At 46.7% G+C, this 19,403-nt stretch overlaps 2 protein-coding genes across 7 annotated transcripts; both read left to right on the forward strand.

Moving 5' to 3' along the window:
• Positions 1–164: 164 nt before the first annotated feature.
• SERPINF2 (serpin family F member 2) lies at positions 165–8,045 on the forward strand. Of its 6 annotated transcripts, none has more exons than XM_040532966.1 (9): positions 165–299; positions 1,396–1,459; positions 2,137–2,199; positions 3,188–3,596; positions 3,892–4,035; positions 4,227–4,430; positions 5,255–5,397; positions 5,978–6,182; positions 7,008–8,045. In XM_040532966.1, the coding sequence occupies exons 2-9, from the start codon at positions 1,400–1,402 to the stop codon at positions 7,331–7,333; spliced, it is 1,554 nt and encodes a 517-aa protein (XP_040388900.1). In that variant the 5' UTR covers positions 165–299; positions 1,396–1,399; the 3' UTR covers positions 7,334–8,045. The 6 variants fall into 6 exon arrangements, with proteins under 6 accessions (XP_040388900.1, XP_040388899.1, XP_040388898.1 ...); XM_040532965.1 differs by having other exon boundaries at positions 168–299; positions 1,244–1,459; XM_040532964.1 differs by lacking the exon at positions 165–299 and adding an exon at positions 747–925 and having other exon boundaries at positions 1,244–1,459.
• A 3,401-nt stretch (positions 8,046–11,446) lies between these two features.
• SERPINF1 (serpin family F member 1) lies at positions 11,447–18,838 on the forward strand. Its single transcript, XM_040532969.1, has 8 exons — positions 11,447–11,789; positions 14,327–14,412; positions 14,816–15,017; positions 15,097–15,252; positions 16,050–16,253; positions 17,073–17,215; positions 17,835–18,045; positions 18,426–18,838. The coding sequence occupies exons 2-8, from the start codon at positions 14,335–14,337 to the stop codon at positions 18,683–18,685; spliced, it is 1,254 nt and encodes a 417-aa protein (XP_040388903.1). The 5' UTR covers positions 11,447–11,789; positions 14,327–14,334; the 3' UTR covers positions 18,686–18,838.
• Positions 18,839–19,403: the final 565 nt, after the last annotated feature.

The raw sequence follows: 19,403 nt of genomic DNA on the forward strand, positions 1-19,403 counted from the left end.
CTCCCACCAGCAGAAATAACGTTTCAGAGCTGGTAAACTCAAGGTTAAGGATGTTTTGAAGGTGCAGCAGCATAAACTGTCTCCCCATCTCCAGATACACCACAAACTCACTCTTATGCCCCAAACAAATGTTTAGCCGGATGCTGTAAGTCAATATTTGCTTGCCAAATTCTCAAACAGGGGGTGGTGCTGAAGGTCACTCTCGGTGGGTCGGAGGGCTGGGCAAGAGGCTGTGCCCCATGCAGAGCCATCGGCCGGGCCAAAGCAGGTGCCAGCTCCAACGTGGACACTAACAACAGGTAAGGGGCATGCAAAGGAGGATTTGATGAGAAATGGGGGCATTTCCAAGGAGCAATAGTGCTTTCCCGGGGGAGGGTGTAGGACTGGCAGAGAGTTAAAGGATGGGCACCACAAAGTACGGGGCGTTTGGGGTCGTATGTGGCTGCAGGATTTGGGGTGAGGGGGCGTGACGCGGTCTCAAGTTTTGCTGCTGCTGCTTGGCAGCTGGGGTTGCAGCCCAGCAGTTTCAGGTCAAAGCTGGGACTGCTTGGAGCGTGGAAAGCAGCCCCAGGAATTAAGCATACAGCTACCGCGGCAATGCCTGGGTTCTGGATGGAGGGTCCATGTTAAGGAAAAGAGGGGTTATTTCTGTTTGAGCAGGAAAAGTAGCTGGTTGAAGCAGTGGCCAGGGGGAGGGTGGGGTTTCATCCATGGCCCTGGAAGCTCCCCCTGTCCTGTACTGGAACTGAAGCACAGGGGTGGGAGAGGCTGGGTTTGCCGGCAAAGGGGGAAGGCAAGTGCTGGGAAGGGGAGGACTCTCTATTCCAGGACTAAGTGCTGATAAATTGCGCTGGTATCGTGCTTCCTACCTGCAAATTCCCTCCCAGGCAGCACTTGCTGAGTGCCTGTGGCCCCGCAGAAGCAGGTTAGTATCCCTTCTCTAAAGAGCTGGGGCACAACCGAGAAAGGACGCCGTGCCCACACCTCGGTGCTTTGCACGGGGAAGGAGCAGAGGCTCTCGTCTTCTTCCAGAGGCACAATGTGTGTAGGGCTGATTAGGGAAATACCATTTGCAATCCAGATGAATGAGAGTGTTGGGGTCAGAAATGCAGTTTCCAAGCAAGAAAGTGTCGTGCGAGAGCCTGGCTGTGGTTACAGCTCCGCTCCGGCACCGGTCCCCCGTTCCTCTCTGATTTCTCAGCCTTGGCGTTGGACCCAGGAGTCCTGTGTTGTTTCTTTGCAGCATTGTTCATCTCCCTACTGCTTTCTGCAAGCTCCTGCGCCAACCTGTTTGGCCAGGTTGATAATTTTCTCCCTGTAGACCTGAATAAGCTCAGCTTGCTGCTGCCAGGCAGCTGGAAATAACTCCTCTCTCAGCTGGTCCTTCTGTTCCAGAAATATGGTGTTGCACTGGGGGCTGTTGCTGCTCTGCCTATCTGCTCTGCACACTCAGCTACGGGTAAGTCGCTTCCCTCCCGTGGTTTTGGGGCCTCTCTTGGCCAGCAAAAAGGGCAAAGGCAGCGAGGTTGTTCTCCAGCCTCTGGGGCAAATACTGCCTGACGTTTCTGTGTGAGCTGTGGAGGACATTGCTCCCCTGCTACGGCGTTAGCTTGTGCCCCAGTGCGGGAAGGTTTCTAATCTGCCTTTCCCTATCTAAAATGTTGGTGGATGTTCCCATTACTCAAGGGGATTTCTGTAGAAAATCTTTAGAAACTTGGCTTCAATTGTATTTAGTGAGCATGACATTCAGGGGTTAATAGGACATTGTTTTAATAACAGCTTTTTTTTTTCCCCTCTGTTTTAAATCTGGATCCCTTTCAGATCTGAGATTGCAAAACTGCCTGAAGAATACATTATTTCATACCTTTCTTACCCAGTCCCTTTCCAAACAAGTCCAGCAGCATTTGCAGCCTCTCCCAGCTCCTGCTCATATCCACGTCCCCTCAGCAGACCCCACTGTCCCTGTTTCTGCATCCTAAAGCCTTGTCCCTGCTAGAGCCACATGAGCACCTCAGGACTGCCGCAGCCAGGCTGCTGGCCCCACGGGAATGTGTTAGGAGTAGGGGCGGAGAAGACCGACTCTGAAAATTCGGAGGACATTTATCTGCGACCTGACTTTGCTGTTTTTCTTTTCAGCTCCCTTTGGCTCAGGCCATTGAGCAACAGCATCTCTCCTTAGATGAAGTTGTGAACCTGAAGGTAAGCAGCCACCGGTTCCATCCCAGGGACTTGCTCTTACACCGTGTACTTGCAGCGGTCTTCCAGGCTGAGCCCAGGCAATGTGATCTAGCAGTGGCAGTGCAAGAAGTCCCTTTTGTGCAGACTTCCCTCCCTGTCTCACCCGCTGCTGCTGCCAACGCTGTGCTCCGTTGTGTTGGATGCTCCAGCCCAGGTAGCTGGGCAGCACGGAGTAAATGTCAGTAGCTGACTGTGCAGGGACTGGCAGGTGAATTATTTCACTTCTGACTGCTAAGGGAAGATGAAGAAAACAACTAGCTGTGAGGGTGAGAAGGAGAAAGGCTTGTAGCTGATGCTAACCATCGAGTCTGGCTCTCACCAAGCAGCAGATGAATGTCATCCAAATGCTGGTGAGAACAGCGAGATCTGAGGCAAAAGCACGTGTTTAAGACCCTGCAAATATAAGGACAACAGCAGCAGTGCTATAGTCTAAAGCTTAGACAACTGGAAAATGAGGATTTTGGAAAGAAAAGCAGTGGAATAAAACAGACAAGTCAAGAGGAGACAGATGCCTGGAGGAGGATCTGAGCCAGAACGGATCAAGGCTGTGACAGCAGCAGAGGGTGCTGACCGATGCATGAGGCAGATCCGCAGTCCCAAAATATGTGAGAGGAGGAGGTGAAATCAAGGTTGAGGCTGAGCAGGTGGCGGCTCCTGTCCCCGCAGCAGGTCTGCTGGGTTCATTTACCTGGGACGGGCCCTGAGAGCAGGCAGAGGGGGAACCACTGCAAGCCCCCGACTCGAGTCCATTTTCCTGGCATAAAGACATTCATTTTTCCAACCTTACGGAGGTGCTGTTAACCTCAAGGTTAAAACATAAATCAAAGCAAGGTCGCCACGAGAGTAGAGAAGTTGAAGTTTTCTCAGCCCATTTAATTGTAGTGTCAAACCCACTAGGGAGGCAGTGCTCCTGCTTTCCCACTGCTCTACCCTTCTCGTTTCTCCCCAGGACCTGAAAGGAGATGGAGAGGTACTGGCTGCTCTGCCAGGAGCTGTCCCAACCCTGCCGGATGCAAAGCTGTCAGACACCCAGGAGGAGACCTACGGAACCACATTACCTTTCCCCATCACCCCAAAAGGAATCGAGAATGATGAGAGCCCTGAAGATACGGCCACAGCTGGGGCTGGGAACTGTCACGGAAAGGAACTGGCTGGGGAAGTCCTCTCTTCTGAAGAGGAAGGAGAGGATGAAGACAACCAAAGCTGTGACATAACCTGGAAGAAGAGCCAGAGGCTAGCAAACGGGTTGATGAAATTCAGCATCGATCTCCTGAGAGAGGTCCAGCAGGAGTCTGACAGAAGCAACGTGATCCTGTCTCCCCTCAGCATCGCCCTCGCCTTGTCCCACCTGGCACTGGGTAAATTCTACACTACCAAAGCACCCGTTTCTGCCTTTTCTTGCACCCCCTCCTGGAGGCACCAGGAGCCAGTATGCAAAATGCTGCACCTTCCACTTAAACCCACTCCCGCAGCTTTAATTAGGGACTATTACAATTGAAGCTGCTCTCTGCGGCCTGTGTTGAGGCTCCTCCTCTCCCATTTCTCCAGCGTCTTTTGTAAGGCACCCTATTTTTCTAAAAGGAGGCAGCGAGAGTAATGTCCCTGTTTTCCACTACACGGGCATGAACTAACGGGGATTTGCCTTTGCTTTAGGAGCAGCAAACCAGACCGAGAAGCACCTGCTGGAGGTGATGCACCTGGAATCTGTGCCCTGTCTCCACCACATGCTGAGCACCCTTCGCAGAAGGCTGGCAGAAGCCACGCTCAGCCTTGCATCGCGGGTGTACCTGCAGAAAGGTGAGAGCTGGCTCAGGTGGTCCCTAGGGATGTGGGATAAAACTCTCAGAGTGACAGAGAGAGATGGAAGCCTGCTGCAGTACTGGGGACATATTTGTTTCCCTAAGTGCTTCCCCTGGGGAGCATCATGCATACTGAGCAATTTTTTTCAAGGTATGGTGACTTCACATGGAATTCTTCCTCTCTGCTAGGATTTGAGGTGAAAGAGAAGTTCCTGGAGGATTCAGAAAAATTCTATGGGGCAAAGCCTGTGAGCCTTTCTGGGAGCAGTGAGGATGACGTCGAGGCCATAAACAAGTGGGTAAAGGAGGCAACTAATGGGCAAATACCCACCTTCCTGCAGCAGCTCCCTGAAAACACAGTGATGCTCTTGCTGAATGCAATCCATTTCCATGGTGAGCTCCACAGGTCTTACTTTTCAAGCCTGATCATCTCGAGGAATAGTTAGAAATCTATTTTTCTGCCAACGCTGTAGTTGAATGGCATCTCTTTTTATTGCTTCCTGCTAGTCAATCTGCTTGTTCTTTTCTTGTGCATCTGCTGTTCCTCTTGCTTTGATTTCTTTACAGTAATGATCCCCAACTCTTTCACATGTGCTAAAAATGTTGCTTGGCTGTAGAGCCAGAATACAGCAGGTGGAACCTGTGGTATTTTTGCGTCCTGGTTCAGGATCCCAGACAGCAGCACATCACTGCTCATCTTAACCAAAGCAGGTCACATGCAGCATGCTGCACACCAACCATACAGCTTGGAGGCAGCTTCTGTGGATTTATTTCTGACTACAGTGTGGTGGTCAGGCATGTCTTCCTCTTTTAACTCCCCGAGAGCTGTGCATCAAAGACCAAATGCTTCCAGGGTAAATCTGCAAATATTTTTTAGCTTGGTTTTGGAGCACCCGTTCCACTGTACGCGACACTTCATTTTTTTCAAAGCACTTCACAAGCGTACATGGCTTTATCTTCATAGCCTTCAGTAATCTCCCACGCTGAGGCATGAGGATTAATCCTAGTTCCTTTTGTTATCCCATAGTCCCTCTCTGGAAGATAAGGGCTTCCTGTTGTTAGGGTTCCTCCAGCCTCGGTACCGACTTCACTGTATTTCTACTTGCCTGGTCTCTATCTGCCTTGTCTGAGAACTCGCGATAGGAGTGTCAGCTAGGCAGTTTGTGTTTTCCTACCCAAACGTAACTTCACTGAATTCTCAACTTTTATTTTGATAGGGTTTTGGAGGAATAAGTTTGATGCTGCCTTCACTTCACCAGATGTATTCCACCTCAACGATGATTTTGTGGTCTCAGTTGAGATGATGAAAGCCCAGAGGTACTCCCTGAGCTGGTTTACACTGGAGTCCCACGACGTTCAGGTAGGGCTCTCTAAAAGCACAGGTTTTGATTGGAGTTTCCTCTTGCTATTTTATTTCACTGACTGCAAATGTTCTCTTCAAAATACAAATGCTTTTTTAACAAGAATAGCACACACACAATTTTAATAAGCATCACCTGTCCTTGCGTCTAGCAAGAATGTTGAACTTTTGCTCTCAGTCTCTTGGAAAAAACACAGCTATTCCTACTAAGTGAAAATTAATGTAATTTTAAAGCTCTAAGTTAAAATGAATGAGAAAATGTGGAAAGGAGTTCCCCTAAACACTGCACTGTTGGAATCCTTCAGGATACAGCTATTGCAAGTGTGGGTACAATGTTTATACATGTAAGCTTCCACCCTGCCACGTGTTTAATCTTTACCAGTCAGTGGCTAAATAGTAAAATCCGATGCTCTTAGTCCAACAAGCTTTCTCCCCCTGAAGAACCCATATACCTTCCCAACAGGCTGTTTTTGTCCTACAGATATACTGGCTCTGTAGACGAATCAGAAAAAGAATACATTAAAAATGTTATTTTCTGGACTTTCCTTCTATAAATTCTTCTGGTTGCTTTTCTTTCCAGGTGGCCAAGTTTCCCTTTAAGGGTAACGTGAGTTTTGTGGTCATTGTACCGAACCAGTACAGTTGGAATACCTCTCACGTGCTGAAGAACTTCCCTTATGGACAGCTGTGCAGGCTTTTCCCCAAAGAGGTACCCACCACAGTGAAGATACCCAAAATGAAATTGGATTACCAGCTGGAACTCAACAACGTTCTCAGTCAAATGGGTAAGGCTCTAACAGGATTTGGGCAGAATACGTGAATCTGATCAATCTGCATGGCATCTGTTCACTAGCACTAAAAACTACCAGCCTTGTTTCAGAAGCTGTGCCTCACAGCTTTGCTCCAGATAACATCCAAACCCTTTCGTTTCTTATTCCTCTCCTCTTCCTTACTCTCTGCTTGCCTAGCACCAACTGTTTTGCTCTAACGAGATGATACTATAGGGAAGGCAGCTTTCTCACTTCCTCAAAATCTTTATGAGCTGTTCCTATTCCCCTATTTGTAGCCAAGACCAACTTCCCGCTGTGTGTCAACTTTCTTTGTCATTTAAAATGGTGTCCAGGACATATAAATTGCTGAGAGAACACAGATCACAAAATCTGGAATTGAGATCTTATTGAAATTAAACACTATCCACTGAATCTCTAGAGCAGAATAAATAGTTTACTTTTTTTGTAAATTGCTTAAAAGAAAAAAAAAATCTCCTCTGTAAAACTGTTTCCAGCCTAACAGGAAAGAGACTTCAGACCTGCTGTTGCTTTTTAAGGAAGGCCTTAAGTTCTGACACCACTGCTCTAAAAGAGGTGGACAAGCATGTAAAAACTGCTCTGGTTTTGGCACCCTCAGCTCTTCGTACTGTGAGGGACTGGAGAACCTGGTTGGACTGCAGCTTTTATTGTGGTTGCATGCCAGTTCTGCGGTCCTTCATGCTGGACAACGTGTGTAACAAGAAATCAGGGAACTGCTTTCTTTAGAATTCAATTTTTGAGGAAAATTGCAGTTGGTGGCACCAAATGGGAAAGGCTAATTTAAGTTTCATTTCTCCATAGGCCTCCAGGAGCTGTTCACAAGCCCAGACCTCCAGAAGATCTCAGATGAGTCTCTTTTTGTATCCAGTATCCAGCATCAGTCCAGCCTGGAGCTTAAGGAAGACGGGGTGGAAGGATCTGCTGCTACCAGCGTTGTGATATCACGCTCGCTCTCGGCCTTCAGCCTTGACCGGCCCTTTCTCTTCATTATCTTTGAAGAAGAAATGGGCATCCCGCTTTTTATAGGCAGTGTCCAGAACCCTAACCCCAACGCTGCTCCCCAGCTAAAAGAGCCACGGCACTCGCCTGATGCAAGAGATGACAAGGAGTACCCCATGCCCAAATAAGAGAGGAGCAGAGCCTAAGCAACCTGGGACTGCCACCTGGCCCTCTGGACCCGCTAAGAGGGGCCTCCTGTCACTGGAGACCTCCCTTCGAGGTCACAGAAGGCAATCCCTTGCTTGTTTTCCTTTACAGATCCCTAGAGACCGGCCCTGGGATATCCCATTCCAGCCCTGAGAAGCTTTTCCTGGCTGAGGTTCCCCTCTGTTGACCCTGAAAAGCTTGCTCTGCCTCTCAGTCCTGGAAGGGAGGCTTCCTTGTCCCCAGACTCTTATTAGAGTCTTTATTAAGCTCTTATTAGAGTCCCCCATAGCCCCGAATTATCATTAGCATCTGGCAGCTTGGACAGCAGCCAGGGATATTAATATGGCTCTTCCTTCCGCAGTTCCTGTGAACATGCATTCCTCAAAGCGTTCCTCTAAAAACTATCTGTGCCCACCTAGAAAACGACCTCCAAATCAACTGGAGTAGCACCCACTTGTCTGCCCCGGGATGAGGCAGAGCCATTTCAGACAGGCTCTTCTCACACATTGCCTTTTCCCCACTCCTTGGCTGTTGGGGTCTACAGTGAGGGAAATCCCTTTGGATCCTTACCTCCAATCCTTTTCCTGGGAAATTCTAGGTTCTTGAGTAATGCTAGATTTTTCATGGCTTATTTTATAAAGCGTTTTTTAGTAATTTTTATGTTGGCAGAATAATAAAGAGTAAAGCAGAAGACGTTTGCTTAAGGTGTTACATTGAAAGACCAAACTGAGAATGGAAATAGGCAAGCAACTTGAATAATTGCAAAGATTAGGAGAAAAAAAATACTCTGGGCATTAAATACACAAAGATAGGAGGGGATTTGCAAAGGATCTGCTCCTTGCTATACCTTGTCACAGATGATAAACGGGAGTCCAATAAGCTTTGGGCATCTCACTTGCAGAGTTAATTTTCGAAGTGTGTTTGACTCACTTGTTCAGAGCTGCTTTTGTGAAAAGAGCTGAATTCCTTGAACAGAGCATGAGCTGTGCGGCATTGGGACCAGGAGGGTATTTTGCCTGTGAACAGCAGTGCACTGATAAGCAGAGATACGGCAGGCCTTAACCTTTCTCTGGAGCAAAACCTGACCCCTGATGACAGCTGCCAAGAGATTCGAAGATGTCGATTAGGCATCTATCTGGGAATTGGTGGTCTACTGGAATACTCCTGGCTCAACAGCACAATCCTATGAATATCTGCAAAGGTTTCCAGGGAAAGGAGGGGCAGACGGTGATGCCTGTAGCTGAATGTCAGTGCTTTCCCCCTGTTGTTGCAAAAGGACATGTCTTGCCACAGCTTCACTGCTGTCTGAGATGGGCACAACTCCCTAGCTCCTTGTTCAGATGCAGCGTACTCCAGATGTGCACTGCTATCATTAAAGATCCTTGGGAACCCTCCACCCCAGCAATCCATCCACTACTACGTAAAAAGGTCAGACTAACTCACCGTTGCCTGCCATGCTGCAGCTATTTCTGTATAAAACCACGGCTGTCCATAGCAGATTCTGCTTCTGAACTCCCTCAGCTTCTGGGTAGAAAGTATGGTGCTCTGTTTTTGTGAAATACCAGTTACAGAGCATGAGGGCCATCCTTCTGGCAGTGTTTTCCTAACCCGGGAAGTCTGCCTTCCCTCAAAGGAAAGCGCAGAATGCTTCTGGGAGCCTCCGTCCCTGAATAGTCTGCACCATCTGCTGGAATAAGAGAAGGACTGACTCACTAACCATGAATTTCAGGGACGCGGGAGACTTTGGGGAATAAAAAGTACTGGCTCAAACCTGCAATTACACATTTCTAGTAGTCTAAAAGGGGAAAAATGGCTAAAGATAATGCCTACCCCTGTGACCAATGCAATGACACGCACCCTTCAAAAAGAGGGTGTAATTATGGGGCCATATAATTCTAACAAGTAAACCCACAAGAATCCATCCCTACTATATGGGCATAGCTTTAGCCCGCAGGAACATTTTAGCTCATTTATTTATGCAGATTCATTCCTAACGTTCAGAAATACCATCCCATGCCTTAGGTAAGTCTTGCTTTGGATAACAAAACCTCAGCACTAACCTCCCTAAATTCCACTCCGTTGCACTGCAACCTGTGCAAAATTTGAAGCACAAGTCTTCCTTTTCATGCCTCTGCCCTCCAGTTTCCCCTCTTCTATAAAGTTTTTTCCCCTCATTCTCAGATTCCTGAACAGCATTAGTTCTTATTTCCTATTTTCCTTCTTTCTGCCATCCCTCCTCCTCCAAGGCATTCTTGTCAAACTATTAATTTCACCTTATTTGTCAGTACAGCAGCGCTCCATGACTGTGCTTTGCCGAACAAATGAACAGTTACACCTACCTTAAGATTCTTCTCACTCCACTGACTCTGCAGAAGAGGCAGTTTGTAAAATGCAAAGTAATATTAATGTCTCCGCTCAGGAACTTCCACTTCGCTTTGCTAAGCTTTCATTTTGATTGAGCTCTGTTCTGAAAAGACACGACTAGCACTGGGCGTCTGCTCTATAACTCATCTGCGCCACTGGCTGAGAATATCAAATAAGTCAGAATAACTTTAATATTAGATGTATTTTTTTTTCCCCTTACTAAAGCAAATTCATATGAACGTCATCAGAACTTACTTCCACAGCACTGTTCAGAGAACATACTGTCTTGAACCCCAAACAAATCAACAGTAAAATATTTCCATTGATTTAACAGAACTGATCTAATCCCTTGCATCTCTTTAGATGAGTATTATACACCATTTCAGGGATATGCTCTACCTGCAGGAATAAAGCTTGCTTTAGCCTATAATAACATTCTGTACAACTGCCACTCCAATTTAAATGGTTTAAACCCAAGCCTTTATTTAAACAGATGAGCTTTCATTTGACGATACAGACAAGATATAAAAAACTTCTCTGGTAGTCCCTCCATAAAGGGCATTTTAATACTGTATTTGTACAAAAAAAGTTACCAAAATGAGACAAAAACCATCACAAGATCTCCACAGCTAACACCCTCATTTCTGACGGGATGATGGAAAACTATTAAGCACAAACATCTTTCTGCAGATTTGACTTCTCACAGAACAAGCTGAGAAACAGCTGAGAGCTGAGCTGTTGCTCTTCATGTTATAGGGTTACCTTTGAAGCACCGACTAATCACAAAGCAAGGCTCCGTGATTTGCTTTTCCTGCTTGCAGAAACAGCTGCCAATGCTTCTCCAAAACCATCCTTTCCTCTTATCTGAGGGATTGTATAAGTCCAGCGCAAGCACGCATGAGTAATTCTTCATTACCTGTTCGCAGCACAGCTGGCAGCCCCAAAAGATGTCTCAATAAAAACCTGAACTGTGGGCACTGATATTATTGGCTACAGTTTACTTTCAGCATTTCCAAATAGACAGACTTATACAGCTGGAGTGGCTCAGGCCAGCTACGTGTCAGTTCAGCCCAGTATTCTGTCTCTCCCAGTAACAAACGACTGGGGAAAAAAAATCAAAAAACCACCAAGAACGTGTAAGTAGGGACAAAGAAAAACAACTGCTCTCTCGTTGCACCTCTCAGCTGCCCAGCTCGATATTACATCTGACCACCGTCAGCCTTCAGCGGACCTGTCTTCCACTATTTTTTTTAATCCACATCTTCCATCTTCTGCAATATCCAGTTGCTGTAAGTTTTACAACTTTAATGCTTTTGAAAAACACACTGTTGTTTTAAATAGGCAGATATGTGGATACTGATGAGTATTCCCCATGACGCTTCTACTATGAAAAATAACAACTAACCTCTGCCCCTTTACCTTGTTCAGACCACTTATTGTTCTATAAGGTCCTACAACATTCTCTTCATTCTTTTTTTTTTTTCCTTTTTTTGGCCAAAAAACTTCCAGCCACTTATGTTAATAACTTGTTAACTAGTAACTATCACTGGACAGAACCACTCCCGAGTACCTTCCCCTTAACTGCTTTAAACGGCAGCTGGATCCTGCTCCCACTTTAGCAGCCTCTCCATTAAACGCTGCTTCAAACGCTGCTGCAGTAACGGTACCTCCTCTCCACTGCTGTAATAACGGTACCGCCGAGATGGGAGAAAGTCTCTCATGTGACATGGGGCAGAACTGAGGGGATAAAAGGCTTGCTCAAACACGGCAGGGAAGAACAAGGCTGAGCGTTTGGCTCGGTCCTGTTTTAGCCGCTGGACTGCCCTTATCGCAGAACGCACATTTGCTTTGGAGGCGAAGGTTCACAAGCGCGCACAGCTCAGCCAGAGGATCGCAGCAAGAGAAAATGGGAGCAGAGCACTTTAAGAGCGCCCTGGGAAGCTGTAACCTGAAGCCTGCCGAAGGCTGGGCTGGGGAGGCAGCAAAAAGCAGATGTGGCTGCGTTGAGCCCACACTGGCCCCGGCTCGCACCCGCTGGGAAGCTGCGGCAGCGGCGGCCGAGAGGAGCCCGAGGTAAGGGGCAGCTCGGGCTGCTTGCGCTGCCCCGTGTCGGCAGCCAGCGGCCAGGGAGTGCCAGGGGTGTAAAGGGTGCAGGGATGATGCTGGGGAGCTCTTGGGGAGCTGGGGAATGGGGGAAAAAAACGGTTCTGCTGCAGGTGTGAAAAGGCGCGACGCCCGCCAGGTAGGTGAGCAATCTCAGCGAGGGTTGGCAGCCAGCAGCATCCCAGGGCACCTCTTTGCCACCGGGGCAGACGTGTGCTCAGGGACTGGGGGAAACTTTTCCCCTTTTCTGCCCTTCTAGTACCTGTGTTGCAGCTGGGAAGAGGCTTTTTCTTTGCAACGGTAACAATTTTGGCGATAGTCAACTCCTCTAGGTCTGGTGGTCGCAGGATGCCTCAGAAGTGGTGCTGTGGGGTGGAGCAATCACAGAGAGGTCTGAGCTCGTGGGTGCTGTTTCGTAGGAGCCCTAAAATGAGAAGCATTCATAAACGATTTGAGACTTGTACCACTATAGATGGAAAGCAAAATATTTCACTTCGCACCTGCAGGCCTTCACAAACAGACAGCTCCAAGGCGCAAAGTTCCTCCTCAGCTCATTTCTCGTTTCTTCCTGTATCTTCCTGACTGTAACATCACATGCTGCATGCTGTTGCTCCTTCTCTTCTTTTTAAAGGCAGCTACAGATTTTAATAGCATGCCTGAAAACATCCAACACCTTTTCTCCAACCAAATTCTTCCCTCTCTGCATTTTTGGCTGTGGACTAAAGGCCATGCAAATAGAATCCAGATGTTCAGGCCAACTCAAATGCAAAAGGCTTTGTCTTTCTAAAATGGAAATTGCTTTTTGGCAAAGTTCGAGAAATATGAAGCTGGTGACAGTACTGGCAAAAACAATATAAATCTGCAAAACCAATCTCCGCTCCTATACTCCCAGGAGCTCAGTATAGTTGGAAGCAGGGATTGTGCTGAACCTTTTTTTCAGAGAAAAGGTTACGCTCCATGGAAAACCATCTCCAAACCAGACTGGGCCAAACCTCTTCTGCTCAGCATGCGAGAACACCGCTTGGTGCAGGCATCCTCAAAAGCCCTAGCGCCATGCCCTAGCTTTGCTTAGACGCATGCAGGGCTTGTCATCTCTGTTTCAGCGTGGTGCCTATTCATTTTAAAGCTCTGCAATGATACAAGCAATCCCAGCATCATATCCACCATCATACCACCAAACATGGTTTGTTGCAGTGTAGTAAGTCCTCTTGATAAGCATTTCCTGCACCAGAATATCTCATCTACTCAGCAACTGGGATAGCAGGATGCGAGTGCACAGGGAAAAGAGGTACTACCTTTATCTTACACTGCCTAAACATACGTGAGAACTTCAAACGTCCACCGTGACACCACTCTCTCCAAGACAGAAGTACCTCCAGAAGAAAAGGGTTTGGGGAGGAAAGGGAAACGGTGAGCTGTCTTTCACTGAAGGAAAACCTCTGCCTGAACAGACTGGGTCCTGAACTCTGGCTATCGTAGCCACGTGGCTTTAAGTTGTATTTCTACCAGCAGGCATGTTTCCTTTATAGCTGCAGTTAATCCGAAACACATGTTATTTCTTTTACTTCGCTGGATGCTTGGATCACAGGGGTTAGTTAAATACAACCCTCTTCCTTTAATTTCTGGGAATCTATATAAACATTGCCTCAGACCAGCCGCAGTGGCGTCTGTACTTAGGGGCATGACACTTCTGCAGTAGCTCTGGTTTACCCGCAGTGAAACCCTGGGTTAACACACTGCCCTTTGGACCAGACAGATCTGTCTGGAAGGGCCACATATGCCAATGCTGGAGTGATTAAAAGTGGATTCCACAGAAGGAAGCTTATCAGCTTTGGAAAGTTTGGTACTTTTCTCCCACCTCTATTAAAAATATGGAATAAGCCAAGCTCTGTCTCTAGATCTGGCGCAGCATTAGGTATTTACTCCCAGCCCTTTTCCTCTCTGTCTTGTAAGAAAGATCTTCTATTGGTCTGTTATCAAACTGCAAATAAGAAGCAAAGGATTCAGTATAGCCTTCCAAGTACATGCAGACACAAGAAACATAGTAAATTAGTGCCCGAGGCAGAAAACTTGTTTACCAGAGCAGTAGGCAGACAGTTCTCTTCTGCCCCATTCAACAACATGAATTTGCTACCTTTTATAAATGCTGATGTGTTGAATTTTTAGTCTAAAACTCAGAAGATATGATTTAGTGCCTTTCTTGACCATGGCACTCAGTAGCTGCCAGCATCAGTGTGGTTTGGGCCACACACATCTGCTTTTGTGTTCAGACACACCCAGGCATGTGTGTTTGCCCAATTTTGAAGTCATTGGAGCCAGGCTGGCTGAATACTTCGAGCAAGCTAGAGAAGAAGAAAACCCAGCTAAGATCAGGTGTGTGTTTCACAATCAAGAGGAACAAGCAGCAGCATGTCACTGCAGTTCCTGTCACAACCAGGTACAGCAAACAGGAGCAGCAGAGATGTATTTTTCTCAGTTGCTCAAACTGCCATGTTCTTACTCTGTAGGTTCAGGCATGCAGATTCCAGTGGTTCTCCTTTTCCTGGGTCTTTTAACTGTCCCAAGCAGATCCCAGAATTCGGCTACTGGGCAGGTAAGTAGAAGACAACAGCAGAGAGTGAGAGCCATACTTGAAGCAGGTAATTTAATTTTAGAAAGTCTTACGAAAGGATTAAACGCTACCCTCCTAAGTTACTAGGTTTTTATTTAGCAACATAATGAGACTAACTCCTGCTTTACGCAGATAAAACCAAAGCAGTTAGAGTCATCTCCTGATGTGAGGCAGATACAGGGGATTCCAACCCGAGCACTGCCTTCAGCTTTCTTGGGACGCTTTAAAGCGAAATCACTATTCCTACACTCTGTCAGGAAGATTAAGCCAATACTTCTGCGGATCACAGGAGAGCATCTGCAGATTGCTTGCCTTTGAAATGCTTATGATTGCACCTGCCCTTGTAAAGTGCAAGTCTAAACAAAGTGCTCCTTGTACTTGCTAGAACTCTGCCACCACCGATGGAGCTAATGCTGGCGAGGTCGAAGAGGAAGATCCATTCTATAAAAGCCCTGTAAACAAGCTGGCAGCTGCAGTCTCCAACTTTGGCTATGACCTGTACCGTCAGCAATCTAGCCGGACAGCCACTGCCAATGTGCTACTGTCTCCGTTCAGTCTGGCTACTGCACTCTCTGGTCTCTCACTCGGTGAGTTCCTGCCCCCTTTTTTCACGTGCTGCTTGACTTGCCAGGCCTTCCTTCATGCTGTTGTCCTTGTTGTTGGCAGGGGCTGGAGAACGAACAGAAGATGTGATTTCTCGTGCTCTCTTCTACGATCTACTTAACAAAGCTGAGGTCCACAACACCTACAAGGACCTACTGGCCAGTGTGACTGGACCAGAGAAGAGCCTGAAAAGCGCCTCCCGTATCATCTTGGAGAAAAGTACAAGTCCTTCCTTCCCTCTATCAAAATTTACCTATATAAACTAGCAGCAGGTAGAAAACACTGAACAAATAGCACCACAATAACAGCCTTGGCTCTCAGACTGTTAAGCCACAACAGACTGTGTGTGGAATGCATTCCTGCTCCAGATAAAGCCTGGAAAGTTTGCGTACATATAAATAAGTGAAAAGACCAGACATGCACCAAAAGGCACTGGCGAGAGAGCAACTAGCATGCACAAGACTTAGAAGAAACTTGCTGCGAGGATTTTGCCTTCACTCTAGGTTTCCTGGCAGATGCTGCTAACTACCAAGAACCACAAATCACATTTTCCTATTTGTGACAGCATTCAGCCAGTTTTCTTTGTTTAATTCATTGCAGAAATATTTGAGATATCTGCTTTCAGCATGCAATGAACATCTGCTGAGAAAGCTAAGAGCTATCCTTTGGAACATGCTAGTCCCCAGAATCCAATAGGCTGAGTAAGCTACGCTCATATAGAAAAAGCTGGAGAAAAAAAAACAGAATGATTGATGTAGGAATAGCTGTGTCCAAGCCTTCTCTTGTTATCTCTCATCTTTACTTTTCAGAGAGAGTTATTCCATACCCTAGCATGGTTGGCTACGGGATTGAATCAGTTTCCTCCGCTCATTCTTTTTCAAAGCAGGTTTCAGGATACACACAGCCACGGATCTGTTTTATGAGAGAACTGCTGCTGGGCTTTGGATTGCAGTTTGCAGCCTTGAAGTTGTTTTGATAAGGGAGCTAACTGCAACATTGATCTTTTTGTTCCCCAGGACTGAGGGTGAAGTCTGCTTTTCACAGCCAACTCGAGAAGTCCTACAAAATGCGTCTGAGGGCATTAAGTGGCAATGCCCAATTAGACCTTCAAGAAATCAACAACTGGGTTCGGCAGCAGACAAAGGGGAGGATTCTGCGGTTTATGAAAGAAATGCCCACAGATGTCAGCATTCTCCTTGCTGGGGCTGCTTACTTCAAGGGTAAGAACGCTGCATACTCTGTTACAGAGAAAGACTATTAAGTACATGTTAGAAGAGATGTGAGGGAATGATCTCACCGCCAGTAGCACAAACAGACTGCCAGAGACAAATATAAGAAGAAAGCATTTGAGCATGTTTAATAAACAAGAAAAAAAATGCATGCTACCTAAACAGAAGTAGTCCTCAAGGGAGGAATTATTGCTCCTGGGAAGCTGAATCTTGACCTGTTTGCAGTAACAGAGCAGAGAAGAAAGTGTAAGCTAGCAAAACTCAATGGCAAAGACAAAATATTAACATTTAGGGAAGGCAGAGGTTAAAAACTGTACTGAGCCTTAGTACCACTGTACAGGGCATGGAGGGAGATGCTGGAAAGCTGTTCTAGAGCGTACTCCAAGCCAGCACCTACAGAATCCAGTGTCCTGGAGAATTATCACTTAGAGACAAGGAGCAAAACAAAGGTGGGGAAAGAAGCGCTTTATGTGCATGGACACAATTGTTACCCTTTAAAATAGTTTTGTAATTGCATAAGTGGACATCAACTTCCCAACAGCTACTCCACCCATGAGCTGGCTTGATTTTTTATTTTTTTTTGATTTCTCATTTAGCCAATTCTCAGATGAAAAGCAGGGGCCTAAAAGTGGCAGTAAATCAATAGGTCCAATCAGTCTATTTCCATCTCTACTACCATCCCTTTATGTCTCAACTTTTAAAGCACAATTACTGCATATACAAAGCACAAGATTACTCAGCCATAGACACAAGCCCAGTTTCATATGCTATTATTCCAGAAAATCTTCCCTTTTATCTTTGAAAAAACAGGGACTTGGGGAACCAAGTTTGACACCAAGAAGACCGCTCTGAAGGACTTCCATCTGGATGAGGACAGAACTGTGAAGGTGTCCATGATGTCAGAGCCCAAGGCCATACTGCGATATGGTTTTGACTCAGAGCTCAACTGCAAGGTCAGACAGCAAATATTGCACAAGATCTAAACCTACTGAGGAACAGGCTCAGCTACACTTACCTGTTAACCTATTCCAGAAGACAGCCTCGCTCCACCCATCAGGCTAGTTCTGCAATCCCTGGTTTAAAAGGCACTATGCTTATTCTTGGAATATTTTTCTTTCACATAGGCTGTGTGACAAGCAGTCCCAAGCTTAAATAATGCGCGGATCCTACTAGCCTGTATTGCTCTACTTAAAGTTGGGTTAGAGGGACAGAACACAGAACTTTTCCATCTCTACTTCTTTCAACAAATCTTTCACCGTAGCATGAGCTCAAAGAAGGTGTCCCAGGTGGGAATCCCCCAAAGCAGTAGTGTAGTTCACTACAGGATTCACCAGGTGAAAAAGAGCTCTTGCCATCTACTAGCTGAGAGGGGGAAGCAGAGGTTGATGAAATCTTGGGCACGAGAAAGGTCAGGGAGCATCACGTCCAGTAAAAGCAACCAGATAAGGAGACAAAACGTTAACTGGAAAGGCTGACCAGGCAGTCAAGGGTTCAGGTCTGGGATTGGTACAGGGGAGGGTAAAACCGTCTCCTGTGGGGATGGCCCTTTCTTATTCGTAACTGGCCTTCCAGATTGCCCAGCTGCCACTGACAGAAGGAGTCAGCGCCATGTTCTTCCTGCCTACGAAGGTGACCCAGAATATGACTCTGATTGAGGAAAGCCTCACTTCTGAGTTTGTCCATGACGTAGACAAGGAGCTGAAGACAGTCCATGCGGTGCTAAGCTTGCCCAGACTAAAGCTGAACTATGAAGAGGCACTTGACAGCACTCTAAAGGAGACAAGTATGTACATCACACTCCTTCTATAGACTGCCAGGTCTGAAAGCAGGAGGCAAGTTGCTTCCTGCTCACAGAAAACATGATGCTGGTGGGTTATTAGTTTGGCCCTGCTCTCAGTCTTACAGATTTCACCATCAGCTAAACCACCTCGGTCCAGGACTCCTCAACTTTTATCATATCTGTCCATCAAGCTCATACATTGTTTCTGAGATGCAGAGGGAGAAGCACAGTACAAGCAGATCTAAACTTCTTCTCCCCGTTGCCCCCATTAAACTCTACCTGAACAGCTATGGGATGCCCTCCTGGATCACAGTGTTAGCAGTACCGCTCCTCCATCTGACATCTATGCCTTTAGTTAACGGAATTTTCTTTCTTTCCTCCAGGGCTCCAATCACTTTTCACATCACCTGATTTTACCAAGATCTCTGCCAAACCTATTAAGCTATCTCATGTGCAACACAAGGCAATTCTGGAGCTTAACGAAGATGGGGAAAAATCCACACCAAATCCTGGGGTGAACGCTGCTCGTCTGACCTTCCCCATAGAATATCACGTGGACAGACCTTTCCTTCTTGTGCTGCGAGATGATACCACTGGAACCCTCCTCTTCATTGGAAAGATCCTGGACCCCAGGAGTGTTTAGATCCGTTCACAGTAATTTGCAATGGTAGGGCTCAAATGGAAGGGGTGGTATTGGGAGGGATACTCGCTCCCTGCTCTGCTGCACAAAGACACAACTTGCAAATTTTATGCCTTTATGCTGCAATAAAAGAGCTTTTGCTATTAATCTCCACAACCCCAGTATTCTTCCTTGAAGGACTCTCCTGTATACATCATATGTTTTCACGCTCCCATTTTCCCTAGACTGAGCCCCAATGCAGTTCTGTCCTATATGCAAGCATCAGTCTAGTAAATACTGGATTTTCCCCTATCCCATCTTCCAAGCTGAAGCTAGCTGTTCATACTGAATCCCTCATCCCTGATGGGACTGCTCTGGTAGCCCTCCAAGTTCTGCAGTGTCCCCACTTCATAGAGTCATAGAATGGTTTGAGTTGAAAAGAACCTTAAAGATCTAATTCCAATCGCCCTGCCATAGGCAGGGACACCTCCCACTGGAGGGGCTCAAAGCCCCATCCAACCTGGCCCTGAACACATCCAGGGATGGGGAATCCATAACTTCTCTGGGCAACCTGTTCCAGTACCTCACCACCCTCATAGTAAAGAATTTCTTCCTTATATCTAATCTAAGTCTCCTCTTATAGCTTGTAAGTTTGCACTTCCCAGCCTGCTGCCTCATCCACTCCAACCATTTACATTTCATGCTGACAAGAAAGAAAGCACTTCAATGGTATTAGAAGTAA

The sequence above is a fragment of the Cygnus olor genome, chromosome 20 (genome assembly GCF_009769625.2).
Source record: "Cygnus olor isolate bCygOlo1 chromosome 20, bCygOlo1.pri.v2, whole genome shotgun sequence".
NCBI classification, from domain to species: domain Eukaryota; kingdom Metazoa; phylum Chordata; class Aves; order Anseriformes; family Anatidae; genus Cygnus; species Cygnus olor.

Bases quoted from the DNA above. Each gene is read 5' to 3' on its own strand.
- SERPINF1 (XM_040532969.1), top strand. From the start codon at position 14,335: ATGCAGATTCCAGTGGTTCTCCTTTTCCTGGGTCTTTTAACTGTCCCA. The intron at 15,018-15,096 runs GTGAGTTCCTGC...TGTTGTTGGCAG, and splicing joins ACTCTCTGGTCTCTCACTCG to GGGCTGGAGAACGAACAGAA. The intron at 15,253-16,049 runs GTACAAGTCCTT...TTTGTTCCCCAG, and splicing joins CCGTATCATCTTGGAGAAAA to GACTGAGGGTGAAGTCTGCT.
- SERPINF2 (XM_040532966.1), top strand. From the start codon at position 1,400: ATGGTGTTGCACTGGGGGCTGTTGCTGCTCTGCCTATCTGCTCTGCAC. The intron at 1,460-2,136 runs GTAAGTCGCTTC...TTTTCTTTTCAG, and splicing joins CTCTGCACACTCAGCTACGG to CTCCCTTTGGCTCAGGCCAT. The intron at 3,597-3,891 runs GTAAATTCTACA...CCTTTGCTTTAG, and splicing joins CTTGTCCCACCTGGCACTGG to GAGCAGCAAACCAGACCGAG.